General features: G+C 45.8%; 1 protein-coding gene across 3 annotated transcripts in view; it reads right to left on the reverse strand.

Annotated features, from left to right (window-relative positions):
• Positions 1 to 433: 433 nt before the first annotated feature.
• Positions 434 to 21,919, reverse strand: part of RASIP1 (Ras interacting protein 1) — a 49,165-nt gene continuing 27,679 nt past the window's right edge. For 2 of the 3 annotated variants that reach the window (XM_083162460.1, XM_083162458.1), the window contains exons 8-12: positions 14,300 to 14,415; positions 12,963 to 13,203; positions 10,086 to 10,258; positions 7,949 to 8,096; positions 434 to 1,552 (exon numbers count right to left, since the gene is read on the reverse strand). In XM_083162460.1, coding sequence (XP_083018586.1) covers positions 1,353 to 1,552; positions 7,949 to 8,096; positions 10,086 to 10,258; positions 12,963 to 13,203; positions 14,300 to 14,415 — 878 coding nt within the window. In that variant the 3' untranslated portion in view covers positions 434 to 1,352. The remainder of the gene's footprint in view (positions 1,553 to 7,948; positions 8,097 to 10,085; positions 10,259 to 12,962; positions 13,204 to 14,299; positions 14,416 to 21,919) is intronic. The other variant, XM_083162459.1, reaches the window with a different exon arrangement.

Below are 21,919 nucleotides of genomic sequence, written 5' to 3' on the forward strand. Positions count from 1 at the left end.
TTAAATCCTAAGAGAAAAAAGGAGAAATACACATTTCATCTTGACCTAAAGCGATCTGGATTAACTCAGAATCTATTGTGGTATTGTATCTCCAGATAGGCGTGTGACTTGGTGAGCTCCATGTATTTTCTCTTCATACCTGATTCTGTCCTGCTCACCCGATGAAAATTGTATCTACGGAATTGTGCTCGCTAAAGACCCAGATGTGTTTCAATGATCTCACCTCCCTATTACATTCAGATGTATGCAATTTTATGTGCATAAATTATATAATTCGATGTACAGTAACAGTGCTAATGTTTATTGGAAAATAGGGACCACTTATACTTTGTCTTCAATAGGGTTTATATACTTTATATATATATACATGAGGGTAGACCAATAAGTACCTGTGTTAAGAGTTAAGAACGAAGACGAAGATTTTTCACAATTTTTTATTTTTCAACATAATCTCCTTTCACAGCAATACACGTTTCTCAATGTCCCTGCCATTTCTTTAAACCCTCTAAAAATTACGATTTGTCAAACTCACGTAGGCTTCTGTCTCAACGGTGACCTCCTTGTTTGAGCTGAAAGTTTTTCCCACGAGCCACGTCTTCACATATACATATATATACTATGAATGGGTCACCCTTATATGATCTTCTATTGTGCAAGACAATCGTCCAATAAAACACTTGTCACGATGACATGTTCTCCAAATGTAACGGAATTCGACTATTTACCAGATAACTAGCTAAAGTATATGCACAAACAAAGATGATGCTACAAACTTACAGTACAGTATCGGCTGAATAATAAATGATGCAGTTTGCTTAGTAACGTAGATAATATATACTGTACATACACATATCTTCTCTTGATTTTCCATCAGATGTGTTGTTATTAACTGGATCCTACCCCATACATAACTCACTTGCCTACAATGCTGATCCAACGTATATTTAGAATAAGCGCTACAGTACATAATATAGTCAGCAGTGTTGCCTACAGTATCGACACAAACCTCCAATAATAAAGCTATAAATTAAAAGTGAATGCTTCTAGCATTAAATATATAAATGGAGGCGGTGTTGTGTTTCTCTGATCCGAGATCCTGTAAGATATTCACAACAGGATGTGCTGTGTATTATCTAACGTCAAAATGGCTCCTGAACCCAGTGTCCATTCAAGTCCATTACATAACCCGCAGCGCTAATGCTGAAAATAAGGGGGTTGTATACCTGCTTATTCTCATCCATTACGGATTAACTAATGTCCTTTTATTGACACACTTAAGTAAAGTGGAGTCATAGAGGGAGCTAAACATAATTCTGGTCTTGTTTACAGGTGGCATTATAGTCCCTGTGCTCTTATTGGCTGTTCTCGACCCTGTACAAAGCTCTCTGGTTAGCAGGCAGGGATTTCTGCTCGAGGTCCCATACGAAACGTCGGAGCTGGCATAGCTGCCTGTGGAAGGCGTCATTAGCCATGGGCTGGGACAGCTGCAAACGGAAGTTGTCGCAAGGCAGAATCAGCGGAGGGTGATCGGTGAAGCTCTCGAACATATCTGCTGTGAACAAAGAGTGGGGAGATTAAATGACATTTTAAAAGTTTACGTACAGTTCTGGTATCAAACGGGATAAACAATGCTATTAGAAGACCGCCAGTTTTTATTATTGTTTTACAGGCTGATGTAGAAATGTAGGTATGTAGACATCTCTGATAATGTATTTGTGGGTCTACATATGCACAGAAAAGCACCGTACACACTATGCAATAAAGAGCCGCGAATCACTGCATTTACAGGAATGGGGCGGGGCTTAATGACAGCAAGTACCGCCCCCCCAGGAAAAAACTATAAGAGTCTTCTCTTCGGGCTTACGCCACCCAGTCCTGAGGTGTATGGTGGTGGAATCTGTTTCCTACAGGTGCCACCTGAAGCATTAACTTCTTAGAGGCAGATTTATTAAGCTTGGTGAAGTGATAGTGTCTGGTATTTATCAGTGGCCAATCAGCTCCTAACTGTGAAGTTACAGGCTTGGTTTGAAAAATGACAGGTAGGAGCTGATTGGCCAGTGATACAAACCAGACACTTTATCACTTCACCGAGCTTAATAAATCTACCCCTTAGTTATACTTTAATGCACAGACACTTCCCTGCAGCAGTGCAATATTCTACATCTCAGAATCAGGATAGAACACAAGGGGATTCAGTCAGTCGCAAAAGACAAAGATAAGTAAGGGTGGACCCCCTTAAGTAGCTTATTATGTATATAATTGATTTAGCAGGTACGGGGGTGTGCTACCATCGGACATGAAAAATTTGAAAGAATTGAGAAAAAGAGAGGAGATGTCCTATGTTGGTGCACCAAACATAAATTAAATTTAACCTTTATTAGTTTCCTTTAAGAACTGCGAGATAAAAATACGGTACTTGTGAGTTATCCGGACGTCCGATTTCAAAATCGGGTCGGATCGGGCACATCGCATCGCATCGCATGCGACCATCGGATGCGATGCGATGCGATGACCCGATTTTTCCATAGGAATCAATGTTAAAATGGACTGAGTCCATTTTAACATGGAATTCAATGGGAAAAAGGGGTCCTTTTCATACCCCTACTATCCAAGTGGGCATGGAGTTGGATATAAACCTGTGGCGAGCGTAGCGAGCCACCGAGCCCGAAGCGTGGCGAGCGTAGCGAGCCCCGCGAGGGGACACGGAATACCGTCCCCTCGCGGGGCTCGCTTCGCTCGCCACGCTTCGGGCTCGGTGGCTCGCTACGCTCGCCACAGGTTTATATCCAACTCCATGCCCACTTGGATAGTAGGGGTATGAAAAGGACCCCTTTTTCCATAGGAATCATTTTAACATTGATTCCTATGGAAAAATCGGGTCATCGCATCCGATGGTCGCATGCGATGCGATGCGATGCGATATCGCATCGCATCGCATCTGATTGTATGCCTTAACTTAAGGCATACAATCAAAAAATCGGGCGTCCAGATAACTCACAAGTACCAAAAATACATATAATAACAAACATGGGTGGGATGCACACAATTAAAACTATGGTGGCAAGCAGATGTTGCATACCGGTGATCAGTAGCGATTCAATTTTGAACAGTGTACACTTGGTCTGTACAGAAAAATATATAATCTGACAGGCCAATTAGTGAGGTGTGAGAGCGGGTTTGACAAACCTCTTTGTACTATGCTCTGAATGTTGCAGGCTCACAGGTGCAGATGTTAGGGTCAACACACATTTGAGGTCATTATAACATTAGTAGGGATCGACACACACTGCATTAATTTCTAGTGCATGTAGTGATAATTTCACTAATAACTCCTTGGAGGATCCCTCTAATGAGATGACCATGTATGTGCTAGCGTATGACAAGGACGCAGGTTCACCTGTGTGTATAAACACAGTACCCTGCATAGAGTCACGCTTTCTAATTATACTGTGGATCTCAACATAAATTTTCTGCACAATTGAAGGCCAGCAATGATAGTGATATGCCACCTGGGTGTATCAATGTGCTGATCCAGTGGAGTCGCCTCCAGGTGGACAGACACTGCTGGTAGTGCTGGGGCTACTGCAGCATGTCACTGTTCAAACAGATAATCAAAATGCATAGATAAAGAAAATAATAATAACTGCAATCATCTGCTTGCGCACCTCTAGCCGGCATGCGCTTCGCAGATTAGCTTCCTCAGGGTCCTGCAGATGATTGCAGTCTTTGTTATTTTCTTTATCTATGCATTTTGATTATCTGTTTGAACAGTGACATGCCGCAGTAGCCCCAGCAAGGGGGCTAGCTCACTACCAGCAGTGTCTGTCCACCTGGAGGCGACTCCACTGGATCAGCACATTGATACACCCAGGTGGCATATCACTATCATTGCTGGCCTTCAATTGCAAAGGCCTCAGCTGCTCCTGCATACTGTATCCACTCAGCTCTGAATTAGGCCCCATGTTATATGCACAGTTACATTATAATGTTTTCCCCTTTTGTAAGTAGCAAGTGCCAAACTGCACCTTAGAAAATATCTCCTTTTAAAAATGCAATAGGAGCATTACTTAATGTAATCCTTATATTATACAGAATAAGGAAAAGTTAAGTAATTTTAATTTTAATTTACTATTTGTTTTCAGATGACCACCTGGGGTATTTCCTAATTGGAGGACAGATGGTTTGTGACCTTTGTACAAGATGTTCTCTTACTTCCTGTTGGAAACATGAAGTAGCCACAGTCAAGGCTGCTGCTGCATTTCCCTGTGTCCCACACAATGACAGCATGCATGGTGAGGACCTAAACATTAGAGCTATATTTATGCAGGTGTACGGTCTGTCACACTCCGGACTGTGGACAACAGAACTGAACTGAAGCCATTTAGGCAAGCACAGGAAGGGTTAATCAAAGGTAATTTCAGTTATTGTACTAGCAACTTACATCTCTAAAATGTGTTGTGTACAATAATAACTTGCCATTACTGAGTGGCTGCTGGACCCAGGGCCTTAACCAGTCAGCCAGTTGGCCAAGATGGCACTCGCCAGGGGTGTTAGTCAAGGCAGAGGCATAGGTTTGTCAGCAACCCCAATTATTACCCAATGCACTTCATAAATTACCCCAATTTAGCATTTTGGTCTGACCTCCTGTTTCTGAGCTAATATGGGCCAGATGTATCAAGCTTCAAAATGTGATAAAGTGGAGAGTGATAAACCACCATCCAATCATTTACTACCTGTTATTTTTCAAACCCAGCCTGTAATATGCCAGTTAGGAGCTGATTGTCTCTTTATCGCACTCCATTTGATCAGTTTTTGAAGCTTGATACTGTATCTGGCCCTATGACTTTAAGACACAGCTATGTTTTAGTTAGTTAAGAACTGGAACTGGCATTCCTAGAAATGGTTCTGACCAGTGCAATTGATCTTAAGGTGGGTACACACTAAACGATTTTTTTAAACAATATGCACAATAACGGCCATCGCTTACGATATTTTTGTGCATATTGTCTAGTGTGCATGCACTATATTGCTAATAATGCTCGTTCCTGCGGGTTGTTAGTAACCCCCATCTTGTCATCTGTACATGCAGCTCAATCCTGACTATGGGGAGGATGCACTAACATCAACCGGCCCTACTTCGCCACACATCGCCGGCCACCACGTCGATAATAATCGCATATGCACTAAAATATGTGATTATAATCACAAAGGACAGCTCTTACGTTAAGACCTGCCCTTTGTGAAGCAGCCGGTGACGTGACAGCGGGTCCCTGGCTACTCTCCCCCTCCTCCAGTGGCCGTTATGCCCGGCTGCTTGCTGCTGGCTCCTCCTCCCTGCACCAGGAAGAGGAAGTACGGTGCTAGGGAGGAGGAGGTCACTGGTCCAGACAGCACAGCCCGGACACAGGTGAAGGTCGAGTGGCGTTGCCAGTGCGAGGTGGCGGGGGTTGGTGCGGGGTGGCTGGGGTCGCAACAAGAAGACCATAGGCTTCTATGGGGTATCGCCAGCTTTTGCTAACGATACCCCCATAGCTGTAACCCGGTGTGTGGGTTTTAGTTCGTAAGAAGATGTGGTAAAAACCCTGCTAACAGGTTTTTTACCACATTTTTGCTTTAGAGCATCCCGTCCTATATCACCAACGGCAGCTATACTGTACTCCTGAATGTAGCCACTGCACAATATCATGTAGTGTGTATGTAGTATAGTGTTTGTCAGAGAGTTACAGGCCGTTCAAGGGAAATCGGAGACAACAATGCGTTTGTGGTGTCGTGTAATGTGTACCCAGCTTTAAGTATAACAGATACATTTGTCTAACCACCTATACATGGCTGGATTAAGGGCCACATGTGCCTAGAGATGAACATGTTCAAAGGTCTATACTGAGAAATGGAGGAACGTTAACCAGTATTGTGTGCATGTGGCCAATGTCGATTGGGTGTGACCATTGTTGTGTGAGTGTGGCCAATGTTGTTTGGGTGTGACCAGTGTTATGTGCATGTGGCCAATGTTGTTTGGGTGTGACCATTGTTGTGTGAGTGTGGCCAATGTTGTTTGGGTGTGACCATTGTTGTGTGAGTGTGGCCAATGTTGTTTGGGTGTGACCAGTGTTATGTGCATGTGGCCAATGTTGTTAGGGTGTGACCATTGTTGTGTGAGTGTGACCAGTGTTGTTTGGGTTTGACCAGTTTTGTGTGGGTGTGATCAGTGTTGTTTGGGTTTGACCAGTTTTGTGTGGGTGTGATCAGTGTGGCATGAGTGTGGCCAGCGCCATGTAGGTGGGTGCATCCCCTACACCTGTGATGGAGAACCTTGGCACTCCAGCTGTGGTTGAACTACACATCCCAGCATGCCCTGCAACAGTTTTAGCATGGCTAAATAGCAAAACTGTTGCAGGGCATGCTGGGATGTGGAGTTCAACTATAGCTGGAGTGCCAAACTACCCAAAAATCATGGGCAGTGGGGCCTGATGACATGACTGCTCACCCCCGCTGTTATACATCAGAGAGGATATTCTGACTGCAGTCAGTGGCAATCTAGTCCCCACATGCTATATAATGCATATTAGCACGACGGGGCAAGGTTCTAATTAGTTTTATGATACTTGTGTAATATTTGGGCGCCCGATTTTTTGATTGTACGCCTTAACTTAAGGCATACAATCAGATGCGATGCAACGCGATTTTTCATGATAATCGCATTGCATCGCATGCAACCAAATCGCATACGATGCGATCGACGCGATTTTCCATTGGATTCAATGTTAAATGGTCCCTGTTCATACCCCCACTATCCAAGTGGGCATGGAGTTGATTTTATATAGCGTGGCGAGAGCAGCGAGCCACCGAGCCCGAAGCGTGGTGAGCGCAGCGAGCCCCGCGAGGGGACGCGGATTACCTAACATGTATTCCGCGTCCGCTCACCACGCTTCGGGCTCGGTGGCTCGCTGCGCTCGCCACACTATATAAAATCAACTCCATGCCCACTTGGATAGTGGGGGTATGAACAGGGACCATTTAACATTGAATCCACAGGAAAATCGCGTCGATCGCATCGCATGCGATTTGGTTGCATGCGATGCGATGCGATTTTTCCGACCCAATCAATCGGGCGCCCAGATATTACACAAGTACCAGTTTTATTTTTGTTGGGTACCCACACTGGAATTCCACACCTAATACATAGAATTGAATTGAGTTTACTTTAGTTTTAGCTGCATTCTATCTGTTTTGCTGCATATGTTGTTCACCAATATTGGCAAGAGGCTGGCTGACCAGTAATGGGTAATGGCTTTATGATAATGTAGAAAATGATAAAGTAGGAAAACCACACCCAATTGGTGGGGCAAGACACACCTCCTCTAGCTGACACGCCCCTGGTTGGCAAAGACACACCTCCTCTGGTGATCAGTCAAGTATACCTTTTTTAGTTATCAATAGTTGAAGAGTATGGATTTATGAGAGATATATACCAGCCAGGTCGTCTTCATACTGCCATTATAATGTGGATGGGCCTATTTTCCATGTAGAGGCCTGGAACTGCGAATCCACCAGCAGTTCACCTGGTCTTGCAACTATACTGTTCTATTTATTTATTTTTTGTTGGACACAAAGATGACATGTTTCGGTCAAAAAAAATTACGTAAATTGTCTGTTTCCGTCATTGCATCTGCAAGACGAGCTTTGTGAGAAATTGTTCAACGAGCATCAATGTCTAAGGGCCAGATGCACTAGGCTTCAAAAGTGATACATTGGAGAATGATAAACCACCAGCCAATCAGCTCCTGCCTGACATTTTTTAAACACAGTCTGAGACATGTCAGGAAGGAGCTGATTGGCTGGTGGTTTATCACTCTCCATTTTATAATTTTTGAAGCTTAGTGCATCTGGCCCTAAAGGAGTTAGAAGGAAAGTGAAAGAGAACAGGGCAGACTGCGCTCAGCGAACTCACTGCTTGTGATCTCATCCTTTTCCTCCTCAGGGGGGTCCCAAGCAGAAGGGTGTGATCGTCCCACTCCAAGATGATAGTTTCTTAGCAAGTGGTTGAGCTGTGCACTGCTGATCGCAGAGTAGTCACTCCGAAGACTGCTCCAAGAAAGCTGGGCGAGAGAGAAACAGTCATTTAGGTGCCAGTGTATTAGCGATTTAGGTTACTGTTACTATAGCAAACAGGTTTCTGACAAGCAACAAGACATTATATTACCCATACTGTACATGTCTCACATCAATGGTATAAGTTCATGTTAGTCATCCTCAGGGCAGCTGAGAGGAATGCCGGGCCCTGGTAAAATTTTGGGGCGTGGCCTGTGTAGGAGGTGTGACCACCTCCCTCACTTAGGCCACGCCCCCAAAATGTTTAGAGGAGGGTGAAAGAAAACTGTAAACTAAGCAGCAGCAGCACACACCTACAGCATGTGCTGTGGTGACAGTAGGCTCAGCATGAGCTCACACGCTGTCAGTGAGATGCTCATGCTGAGCCTGCTATCAGCACAGCACATGCAGTAGCATACCTCCCAACATGACCCTCTCCAGGAGGGACACAATGCTCTGTTTCTGGACTTCCCTCTTAATTTATGATTACCATCACCTCTGCTAAACCACCTTTCTTATCAATTATCCTGTTTAAAACAGGTGATGGCAATCATACATGAAGAGGGAAGTCCAGGAACAGAGCATTGTGTCCCTGTCAAAATCATTATCACCGCTGCTGACTGCTCATACATTGCCCTGCACTATTGGCAAGCTATCGTTTAGATAACAGCGTCGACCACATGCAGTTTATGGTCGACATGGGTTTAGGTCGATAGGTCAACACAAGCATTGGGCAGACAGTGTCTAGGTCGACAGTCAAAAGGTCGACATGAGGTATTTCACATATTTTTGACCCGAATGTCGACAGTCAACATGGACACCGTTTACAGTGCACCGCATTCGCTTGCTATGTTTCGGGCACAAAATATTTTATTCTCCCACCACACCCTAGTGGATGGTAGGGCATGAAATACCGCCGGTCGGCACATGGGTCAAAAAACAGTGAAAAAACCCATGTCGACCTTTTGACTGTCAGCCTAGACATTGTTGACCTAATGCTTGTGTAGACCTAATGACCTGTCGACCATGACCCATGTTAACCTATCCCCATGTCGACCTAACGGTCTCAACCTAATGACTGTCCACCAACTTGCTGTAGACCCAATGACTGTGTCCCCTTCAAACACCCTGCCACAACACCTGCTCCCCTCTGCAATATGATTGGCTCCTGATTCCGGTCGCGGGTGGATGATACCTCGCATCAGCGACTATGCCAATATACAGAGCTGGAGACAATGAAAGGAGAGGTGCCCGCCTTCATGGCAGGAGCCCGGCGGTAGCGGACTCCATTGTCTCCGGCAGTTCCGCCCCATCTGATATAAGTGAATATCCCCAAAAGAACTTAAAACATTACTGTAATATTCATTTCCTATCAAACCATTCAACGTGATGCATTGCCAGTAAGGTTTGTTACATACTGTAGCCTCTAAGACTAAAAGGGCCTACACATGGGGTGATGCGTTTAGCATTCTGTGTGATACAAGACCGCTCACAGCACTCAGCAAGATCTCTTCTCACACAGCAATGTGTCAGCGCCTGATCTGTCAGGGCCTGTGTTCTCCGGTGAGAACATTGGCCCTAACACCGGCCATTATAGATTTATCCAGCATGCTGAATCTGGATCGCCGAGTGATAGCGGAGTGCCGGGCCACACATTGCTATTGCTATGTTCCCCACACACAGAGCGATGTGGTCATTGCCGGTCATTGCAGCGTGATGGATATTAATCGCCAGGCGATAGTGACGCACGGGGTGTGGTATATTACGTCAAGAATGTGACAGGGTCCCATCTGAATACAGTTGTTTAAGCCAGGCATGTCAAAACTCTGGCCCTCCTGCTGTTGTAAAATTACACATCCCAGCATGCCTTGCCATAGTTCTAGCATTCCCTTATAGCAAAACTGTGGCAAGGCATGATGGGACTTGTAGTTTCAGAACAGCTGGAGGGCCACAGTTTGGACATGCCTGGTTTAAGCACTGGTTTAAACTCAGCTTACCTTTAAAAGACTGGTTTTAGGAATGCACAACAGGTTTACTGTTGTTGATAATTTCCGGAAGAATTCAGCTGCAATATCACCAAGACCTATACCTTGCAGCCAATCCAGAACAAGGTCAAGGTTCGTACGGATCTGAACAGCCTTTGACCACTGGTAAAATATCTCTCCATTACCTGAAAGACATATTATATAAGACTCAACAAAAAATGTACTACTTAGGGGAACATCCACTATACACATAAACGCAAAAGAGAAAAAATTGGTGAGCCCACCCAAAACAGGGGAGGGATCTAGGGGGGCGCTTAGCAAGAGTAGCTTCCCAGCAGCTGCTAAAAAACAGGATAGTTAGTCCTGTATATACAAACGAGAAAGTGGGGGGGAGGTAGCAGCGCTACAATGAAATAATAGACCTTTGATAAAGCTGCTGTGGCAGCGAAACGCGTCAGTAGTGCTGTTGCCCCTTTGCCACCATCATCTTATTGGATCGCAGTCCGGACCAGCCCAGGAGAAAACCTCTTTGCCCCTCTCAAACTACTGGGGACATCACCATCTGGAAGATTACCGCACACAATACCCAGGTACCTGAGGTTATCTACAAAACTGTCCAAGACCCAAACTCCAGTGGATTTCATTGATTTTTGCCATCTTGGGCCAACCACGTGGACCTCAGGACAATATACCAACTAAGTGTGGAGCGGTAACTATACCCATCAAACCATCCCCCAATTCCCCCCCCCCCCCCCCCCCCTCTCTATCCGGGCAAAATAGGAACGGACTCTCCTACTGCTATATATTTGTGTGGCAATGGGCCTTCATTTATTGTGCTATTTATGTCGACTATTTTAATTTATATGTTTATATGTTCTCATTTTTATATATCTATTTCAGTAAAATATTTGTTGTAATGATCATCCAATTGTTTTATTTATTTATTTATTTATTTCATTGTAGCGCTGTTACCTCCCTCCCACATAAACGCAAAAGATCAATAATTCGATTACGTTTTAACAGATGCTAATACTAATACTACTAATAATAGTAATAATTAGGGAGGAGCTAAACAAAATTGCGGCTTCGTATGGTGTCGGGCTACTCCTTTTTTATTTATTTTTTTTACACCCGTGGTTTGCCTACAGTGCATAGAAAAGGAAGAGGACCGATCTATGCTGGAGGAGCAGGTGAGTATAATTTATTTTCACAGGTACCCTAAGGATTTCTACTGGAGAAGAGGACAGGCTTCCGGGTGACCATATAGTTAAGTATGGATGGGTGATCGTAGTATGTATTAAAGTGTTATTTTTCCGGTGTGTGTGTGATTGGGGGGCATTCGTTTTGTTGTAGAACTACCCAGTGGGCCCATTAATGGCCCACCTGCTGGGACTTGTGGTTCATTGCATGCGAGGGAAGCTTGCTGGGACTTGTAGTTCCACAACAAAAAAATCTATTCTTAACACTTTACATGCCATCATGCTTCAGCCCTGGCAGAAGATGAGAATATGGCAGGTTTGTAAATTTACCGTATTCTCCATGTGTATTGTTGGGCCGTTCACGGTCCGATCCCCTTCGTACAGTGATCGGCCATTTACGGTCGACCTTAGTAAATTTACCCTTTAGAATTTATAACCGAGTTCACTAAATGTGTTCATTCTATGGTAGTGATGTCTTCCTGGACCAAGAAAGGGGTTAAGGGCTGGTGGTGTTATGGAAAAAGAAAGGCACGTCATCCTCTCTGTTCAGGCCAGGTGACCTTTTGCTTCCTGCTGTGAAGGAAAAAAGTGCTCCCAACAGCCCTGAGAGCGAGGCAAGGAGGAAGCACACCACTTCCTGCAGATAACCTGCCGGGACAATGAGAGGAACTGCTGGCCCATGGATACAGCACAGGACCAGCCCCTCCTCCATCAGAAAAGATGAGTGAGAGAATTAGTCAGTGATGCTTACTGTATAAGAAGAATGATGTATCAGTGCTTGTCTGACCCATTTCTAGATCATGTACAGAATTTGCACACAACCAAATGCAAACAAAAATCATGAAACTCAGTTCGATATAGTAGAGGTTTGGGAACGGCAATGGGTTTTTCTTTTTTTTTTTTTTCCCCATTTCTCTAGTAAATGAGAGAATTAGCGCTCCATGCAACATACTGCACAAAGTGCCCGATTCAGACCTGCTCACTGTGCTGCGAATTTTCAGCAAGAGCAATTATTGGATGACCATGCATGCACATGGGCCCTTATTCTGGTTGACTCAAAAGGCTGCAAATTTCACAGTCTTGCGAGTCCACCAATGGCCACCTGCCGCGCGCACGGCGGGAACACCCAGCGTTCTCATGGGAACACAAATGAAACGCTGGGCATTCCCATATGCAAATTGCCCGGCACGCTGCCCCACGTTCCCCGCCCGGACTTCTGTGTGCGGTAAAAAACCTATGCGCATGCGCATGAATCTGAATAACCCCCAGCAGCCGGCTCTCACCAGGGGCACGCGCGCACGAGACGCTCGGGCCCGCCCCCTGGCTACGGAGCCTCCTCCCCCGGTGCCCTTTGCCACCCCGCTGTCCCCCCTATATCTACCCCTCTCCCTGAAGTGGAGACGGGCAGGGACCCGCAGCAGAGCCGTCCGTAAACTGGGACACGCGTGCGTGTGAGACTCACGCGCGCCCCAGTCAGATGGAGCTCTTCTGCGCCAGCGCAGGCATGCTGGCAATCCCCGGGAAAGAACTAGAGGCGCTCCATCTGTATGTACATGGGCAGGATTTCTCTCATGTGGGGCGGTGTTTACCCAGTCACTGTGCTCTGAACACTCACAGCCCAGCAAGCAGGTCTGAATCGGCCCTTAGAGCTGACATGCGTTTCACAGGATCACCAGTCACATGACCGTACCTTTTTCCATAAGTGTGTTGAAGAGTGAAGCGTTGGAGAAGAAAAAGAGATAGCCAAATGTCTGAGAGACGAGGTCTGGGTGCAGCTCACATTCCCGGGTCAGATCCAGCGTGGCCTGGTAAATGGAGAGTGTGCCCCGGGTGCCCTCTGGCATGTTGCTAAGGTCTCCTACATCGGACAGATTGGTAGGATCCGTGAATGGGTTACTCTCTAGCAGAGATGGCAAAGCTGCATATAATGTCTATGGAAGAAAGGAGCAAAAATCCATTTTATACTAGTATAGCATAAACATGACATTGCTTTATTTCTAAGCACAATAACACACGTTCTGTATAGTAAGTTACGTGTAACAGGTAAATGAGGGGTAAATGTATGAAGCTTGGAGAAGTGATATCAATCCCCATAAAGAAGGTTATGTAATAATGCCCCAGCCAATCAGCTTTATTATGTAAATTGACAGTAAGGAGCTGATTGGCTGGAGGAGTATAACCTAGTCTATATATATATATATATATATATATATATATATATATATATATATATATATATTTTTTTTTTTTTTTACCCCACTATAAAGATTTTACTTTTGTGTTCTGAGTATTTCAAGCTCCAAAGTTACTTTCATTTTATTTTGTCATGGGCTCAGTGTGTGATGCTCATACAGGGATTGCATTGAAATGGTCAAACGGGAGAGTTGAAGTTTATAAAAAAAAAAAAAAAGGATATTCTGTACATACCTACTGTACACACCACACACATTTCTAACACACCATGTTAAAATACTGTGTATCTATAGACTGTCACTTCCATCAAGCACTAATTCTTTTTTTTGTGTCCTGACTACTAATACCCACTGTGGCTGCATTGTTTCCCAACTTCTGAGCCACACCCAACGTATGGCTGTATGTCTCCCGGGGCCCCACTTTCTTCCCACCCAGTGGCTGTGTCTCAAACTACAGTGTGTGTCAGTGTCTGTGTGCCAGTGTTTGTCTGTGTCAGATCTCTGTGGCAGAGTCTGTGTGTACGTGTGTTAGTGGCTGTCTGGGTCTGTCTGGGTCCAGCCTCATTGTATCATTGTGTCAGCGTTTGTCAGTGTGTCAACACAGGTGTCATGTCAATGAGTGTGTGTGTGTCAGCTTCTGTCTTTGTCAGCGTCTGTCTGTGTGTCAGCATCTGTCCGGGTTTTTGCGTCTGTGTGTTTCAATAGAGACACATCTTACAGGCTTGCTTGGTAGTTCCCCTTAGAATCAAACCTAGCTCACATCTATGTGACAGCAGGTGGGAGTTCTAGAACACAGACAGCTGATGTAGTGTATGTAGGAAAGCAGCCGCCTTACCTTGGTCAGGTAATAGACACACTGCTGGAAGGTGTACATAATGACCTCATCCAGCAAAGCCATGGACTCCTCACACGCCTCCAGGTCACTGGAGAGCAAAGCATCTTGTGAGGTCCCTGCAAAATAAGAATGCATTTTATAATTTCCGCAAATTGTATTAATATACACTTCCTATCAACTCTACAAATGTATCCAGAAGCATGTTTGGGATCTAAATAATTGAGCTATTTGTGGATTTGTGAAACACAATTCCCCCAATTACAGTAGAGTAAGCACAAAGGGTCAGTGTATTCTGCATGTAACTGCTGGGTGATGTAGTTATATACAGTAGCAGCTGGAACAACAGCCTGTCACCCTGCCACTATCACCTTCACCGTTGCCCACGAGCGATGTTATGAAAATTGCTGGGCGATAAATCACTCACGTTTTCACCCAGCCCAGCGATTTTCATGGGGGGTGAACCACTTTCCAGAGTAGTAGACTATATAAAGGGGTTCGCTTGTCCTATAATACAAGGCAATGGCCGGCAGCGGCTAGCGATGACGCGGGACCGGGCATCACCCATCACCACTCATAACCCACCCATACACAGTAGGAGATTTTAGGTTTAAAGTAGCTCAAAAAACAAAAAACTACTTTGAGCTCAAAATGCCAAGTGTGTGCGGGCCTTTAGGGTTATAAAACATTTCATTCCGAAATGTAAAAGGCATCATTCAGAGCTACACAAATATTAAAATGGGAAACGGTCATTAGATTGACATACATTGTGTCAACCACTGAAGGTCGACGGGCCTTGGGTCGACACCTGAAATAGGTCGACATGGTTAAGATCGACAGGGTTAGAATGTCGACACAATCATTAGGTAGGCAATAGGAAGGTCGACAGTCAAAAGGCCGACATGGGTTTTTCACTTTTTTTTTTCAGCCAGCATGTGCCGACGGGCGCTCTTATGCCCTACCATCCAGCTTGGTGGGAGAATAAAATAAAAATAAAATGTGCCTAAAGCATGGTGGCTGTAGAGAGCCATGCGAGGAGATGTGGTACCCGTCGACATTCGGGACAAAAACATGTGAAAAACTCATGTCGACCTTTCGAATGTCGACCTAATGCTTGTGTCAACCTTCAAACCCCGTCAGCCTTAGCCATGTCGTCATATTTTAGTGGTCAACCCAATGCATGTCAGCCTAAATTGGGTCAACCCAATGACCCATACCCGTGACAAAAGAACTGAATAACAAACACACGTTTCCAAGAATGCAGAGTAGGCAGCAAGCAGGAGATGGCATGAGATGGGATACAGACCCTAGGTCTACAAGCATCAGGTCGACACCACTAGGTCGACATGCATTATGGTTGAAATGACTGAATGTCGACATGACTGAAGGTCAACATGCAGGAAGGTTGACATGACTGATGGTCGACATGGGTTAGGTCGACAGGTCATTAGGTCAACACAAGCATTAGGTTGACATGGGGAAGGTCGACATGGGGGGTTTTTTCACTTTTTTTTTTTTTAGCCGACATGAGCCAACAGGTGGCATTTCAAGCCCTACCATCCACTAGGGTGTGGTGGGAGAATAAAATAGTGTGGGACGTGGTGCTACGTTTCAGTGTCCATGTCGACTGTGTCGAAATTCTGGACGAAAAAAAGTGGAAAACCATATGTTTGACTGTCGAGCTTCCCCATGTCGACCTAATGCTTGTGTCAACCTAATGAGCTGTCGACCTAACCCATGTCGACCTTCAGTCATGTCGACCTTAATGCATGTCGACCTAGTTGCTGTCTACCCAATGATCCATACCCGATGAGAAGCACCAAACTTTTTGCAGTAGTAGTATCATTTTTTTTAAAGAACTTATTTTATGTTTGGGTCCATGTAAAGCACTGAACAGATCCTTCAGAACCATTTGGATTCTTAAAAATAAGAAAACAGATTAAAATACAGCTTGCCTTAGTTTCAACCCTAAAACTCCAGTCTGGAAGATGACATGAGGTATGGGCAATAAATGAAGCTGCGAGTAGCTGATGCAATAATAAAACCAGTGCTCAGTCATATTGAAACAATGTTAAATCATTAAAAGAGAAACAATTTAATAGTGCTAAAAAGTCTCATAGTAAAACAAACAACAGATAAAAACATAATCCCGAGCAATTACTAATTAATTAATTAAATTGGTATTTCATTTCAAATATAGGGGGGTATTCAATCCCGGGTCATGTCTCTGGCCCTTATTCTGATCGGTGCGGTAATATCCGCGTGCGTTCGTGCCGCCGATGTTTTGTGTCTGCGCATGTGCAGAGGCGTCTCTGCGCATGTGCGAGCGGGGCGTACGGCCAAATCCCGCATGAAATGTGAACACTCCGAACAGGGGGTGGAGAGGGGCGTGAAGGGCTATTTGGGCTCATTACCATATGCATACGCCCCGCGTTTCATGGGCGTTCCTATGCAAACGCTGGGCGTACGTATGGTAATGCGGCCGTGACGCACGTGTAGGGGGCGGACATATGACATCGCCGGATGTCAGCTGCCTGCCCAAATCCCTGCTTTTGCACGGAAAAATGTCCGTGTAGTCTGAGGTTGCGGGAGCTGGTGGACCACTCGAATGATGGGGGAGGTTCCCTGAGATGGAGGAGTCGTATTCTGTGAAAAATACACGTGCGGTCCGTTCGGCCAGCTTCTTACCGCGTACGGTATCCGTATGGAAGGCGGGGTTTCGCACGCACGGTCCTGGCCGCATATTCGGATCCGGCCGCACCGATCAGAATAAGGGCCTTTGTCGGGATGTCCCGGCAGGCGTGACCCTGGCCCGTTCTCGGCCCGCTCGCCTGTTTATCGGCAGGTTGGATCTAATGTAAAGTGCAACGGAATATTCTGCGCTAAATATGAAACTAAATAAATAAATAATGTCCTGATTGCCTATTGTTGAAAAGGGGGTGTGGCCACATAAACGGACGTGGATTGTCGGGATCAACAATCCACAGCTGTTCTCGGAAAAACGGACACGGCAGCTTTTAAAGTCGTGTTTGCTATGAGGATCTGTCTCTTTATTGCTGTCAGGAATTTTATTGCTGTCCAAGAAAATGGCCGTTTCTGACAAAACAGGTCCAACTAAAAAAAAGTCGGATCTAATGCCCTTCAGCGCTGTCATTAACGGCAACATTGAATGGGGTGGTGTAATGGTTAGCATTACTGCCTCACAGCACTGAGGTCATGGGTTCCATTCCAACCATGGCCTTAATTGTGTGGAGTTTGTATATTCTCCCTGTGCTTGCGTGGGTTTACTCCAAAATTAACCCTAGAATATCTGTGTGTGTGTGTGTGTGTACATGTGGTAGGGAATATAGATTGTAAGCTCCACTGGGGCAGGGACTGATGTGAGTGTTCAAATATTCTCTGTAAAGCGCTGCGGAATCTGTGTGCGCTATATAAGAAACGGTTAACAATAAATAAATAACAATCAGTGTTTTTAATACAATGGTAATGGTTTTACCATTTGATGGTGGCATTCCAATGTTTGCTGCCATTGAATGGTAAACATTTAATGGTGTTCCGTTACTTGCACTGGCCCCGTCCCCAGTACGATCTGCAAGTGACCATGCTGCAGAGATTTTGCACATGTGCAAATCTAATGAATAGTTTTTTTCTATCACATTTTTTTGATGTGATGGTTATTTACCATTGCATTGAAAAATTGGTACTTGTTTCCTATCTGGGCGCCCGCTACGTTAATTGCGCACCATGCTATTCTCCGTATCAAAATCGGATCGCATCGCATCGGATACCACAAATGCACATACACGATATTGAACGATGCGATGCGATCCGATTTCGTTCCCGCTTTTATGGTTGGCCCATAGGATGGCCCATCTGTAACACTACTGTATTTATTTACCCTTCAAAGCCCTCCCCTTGTCACATCTGCACAGAAACACAGTATTGACGTCAACCCGAAGCGTGGCGAGCGTAGCGAGCCCCGCGTCCTCCGACTTTTTCATACCCCCACTATCCACGTCGGCGTGGAGTTGAGAATAGAAAGTGTGGCGAGCGCAGCAAGCCACCGAGCCCGAAGCATGGCGAGCGCAGCGAGCCCCGCGAGGGGACGTGGATACTTCACAGGTATCCGTGTCCCCTCGCGGGCTTCACAGGTATCCGCGTCCCCTCGCGGGCTTCACAGGTATCCGTGTCCCCTCGCGGGCTTCACAGGTATCCGTGTCCCCTCGCGGGCTTCACAGGTATCCGTGTCCCCTCGCGGGCTTCACAGGTATCCGCTGCGCTCGCCACGCTTCGGGCTCGGTGGCTCGCTGCGCTCGCCACACTATTCTATTCTCAACTCCACGCCGACGTGGATAGTGGGGGTATGAAAAAGTCGGAGGACGCGTAACGCCGCCCCTCGCCACGCTTCGGGTTGACGTCAATACTGGGGTGGCGTTAACAATGGAGGCGCATTTTAAACCATCAGGGGGGGTTTCCTATACAAATCGTGGGTTTGCGGGGTTATTACATTGAAATCAATGTAAAATCGGGTCTCAGGGACCATTTAACATTGATTCCAATGTAAAAATCGGGTTGATCGCGTCACCGCATGCGATGCGATCCGATTTTAAATCGGATCGGATAGCATCGTATGCCATCGTACATCATCGAGTACCGAATCCGATGCGATGCGATCCGATTTCATTACGGTGCCGTACGTAGAAAACCAGGGCGCCCAAAAATTAGATGGCGGAATCCCAACCATCACTTGATGACGGGCTTCCAATGTCCCTGCCCTCAGGAATCCCCAGTGCTGAGAGCATCATCAGGGAATCAGCATAAGATGTTACACACTGTTAAGCCCACTACATTCCAACTGCCGAATTTCACAGGAGTCCGGGATTAACAGTGTATAATGGGGGTTATTCTGGTTGATTCGCAAGGCTGCATATTCACAGCCTTGCGAGTCCACCAAACCACTCCCGGCGATTGAATGACCACCCACCCCCCACCCCCTCACAGCGCGGGTTCGCCCGCACAGGCTGCAAATGGATGTTTAGCATAAACATCCATTCTTATGCCTCGGGTAACCGCCCACATGGCGACCATTGAACCATTGAAAGATGTGGAAGGTGCACGCATATAAAAGTGACTTTTAAATCACTTACATATGCGTGCACACTGGCACGGATATGGGCGGGCAGCTGACATCCGGTTATGTCAGCTGCCAGCCCCCCACTCCCTCATCATCCCCTCATTACCATGAGAACACCCAGCGTTCTCATGGGAACGACCATATGGTAATGGGGCAGCCTGGCGGCCCCTGCCCTCCCCTACCCCCCACGCACGCCATCATGGGGCAAACCCTACATCTGCACATGCGCAGAAACGCGCCTGCGCAGAACTTGAATAACCCCAAATGTCTGATGCTGATTCTCTGATGATGCTTTCAGTGCTGGTGATCCCTGTGCGCTCGGTTTAGCACATATAGAACGGTGTAATGGTTAGCATTACTGCCTCACAGCGCTGAGGTCATGGGTTCCATTCCCACCATGGCCGTAACTGTGTGGAGTTTGTATATTCTCCCCGTTCTTGCGTGCCTTTCCTCCGGGTACTCTGGGTTTCCTCCCACAATCCCAAAAAATATACTGGTAGGTTAAACCAAACTAAATTAACCCTAGAATGTCTGTGTGTGCGTGTATGTGTGGTAGGGAATATAGATTGCAAGCTCCACTGGGGCAGGGACTGATGTGAATGTTCAAATATTCCCCGCAAAGCGCTGCGGAATATGTGTGCGCTATACAAATAACTGATAATAAATGGATTGGCCCTGATTATACATGATTGGTAAAACCTTTTGTCTTCTAAGACGTCCTTCCTCTACACATCCCCCTTTAGCTTGTATAGGGAAAGGGACAATGAAGAGGATTACGTTTCAATGTGTCTGATTTTACAGCTCCTGATTGGCCGAACAGCTCTTTCATGTCCTCAGAGACCATTAATACTTCCAAATACCCTTTTATCTCGGAATATACACATGAGGAGGATACGTGGAAAGAGTACCTTTGACAAAATCGACATAAAGTATAAAATCTAAACTGCTTTGAAGATGACATGGGAATCTGTATCATATCTGCTCCAGGCCGGATATCCCTGTTTTAATCGCAGATGACGAGTGAAATTTTTACTTTTATTTCATCCCGCAACTGAATCCCCTCCATCGTTTATTAGAAACTTGTTTTGCCCTCTGTTTGGATATGTTCTCTAATAGCCTCTTTGTACCATTCTCAGGCTGGGCTGGTATTGTTCCTGGCACCCCATTGTGGTTTAATGCCCCCGTGCCCATTGCCCACTTGGACTGTAGCTTTTTCAACATACCACACAAGACACATTGGCATTATAGGTGCCATTTCCAACTGACACACTGTTATCCAGGACTGACAGCTAAATAATCCTGTAGTCACACCACAACACCCAGCATGCCATTCTCTTATATTAGATTCATTCCATTCCTGGACTTCCCTGCCAGTGGCAGTTACAGATGTGAGCCTGCAGCACAGTCCAATATTCAAAAAGGGGAGCCACACCAGCTGCCACCCCAAACATCACTGTCCTAGACTCACTCACAGTTGATGTGACCCCCCCTCTTTGAATATTGGACAGTGGTTCAGTCCCACCTCTGTAACTGCCACTGGCAGGGAAGTCCAGGAACAGAGCATTTTGTACCTAATGGAATGGGTCATGTTGGAGGGTATGTAGATTGCCATGAAATATCTATGGGTAAATAATCAACATATACAGTAGGCCCTTATTCTAGTTGAATCGGACGGATGCGTATTTTCGGACAGGAACCAAGTGTTCTTAGCCCAGCCTTCCATACGGATCGCTCACAACATCCGAATGTGGTAAGACGCCGACTGAACGGACCGCGAGTGGATTTTTCATGTGAACACCTCCTCCATCTGTGGGAACCTCCCCCATCATTCGATGGACCGAGTGGTCAGGCAGCACCGAGTGCTCCAGACCACTCGGGCATTTCTCCGTGCAAAAGCAGGGATATGGACGGGCAGCTGGCATCCAGCTATGTCATATGTCCGCCCCCCCCATACGTGCGTCATGGCCGGATTATCATACGTGCGCCCAGCGTTTTCATGGGAACACCAATGAAACGCGGGACGTGCACATATAATAGAGAGCCCAAACAGCCCTTGACGCCCCTCTCCCCCCCCTGCTCGGATGGTTCCATACGATCATTTTCTGTACGGATCTCACGCTGCGTTCGTACGTGTGAGGCGTTCGCACAGGCGCAGATACGCCTCTACACATGTGCAAACACCAACCATCGGCTGTCCGTCCGCATTCGGAGCCATCCGACTCAATCAGAATAAGGGCCATAGTTTGTTCAAGTTATATACAAAACTGAGGTGACCGGGTGCAAAAGAAAAGAGCAGTTGGTTTAAAAGAAGTTATTTATATGAGAACTTTTTTACAATTGGAAATTTGAGGTTAAATATATATAACAATATGAAAGTACTAGTAGGAAGTGAGTTGGACTGGAGTATTTTTAGATGGCATTTTGCAAGTGCCAAGGTCATCAACACAAGCTATGGCACTAGAGATTTGAAAAAAATAACCTGTCTGACG

This window comes from Crinia signifera, chromosome 19, assembly GCF_055691185.1.
Source record: "Crinia signifera chromosome 19, ASM5569118v1, whole genome shotgun sequence".
NCBI classification, from domain to species: Eukaryota; Metazoa; Chordata; class Amphibia; order Anura; family Myobatrachidae; genus Crinia; species Crinia signifera.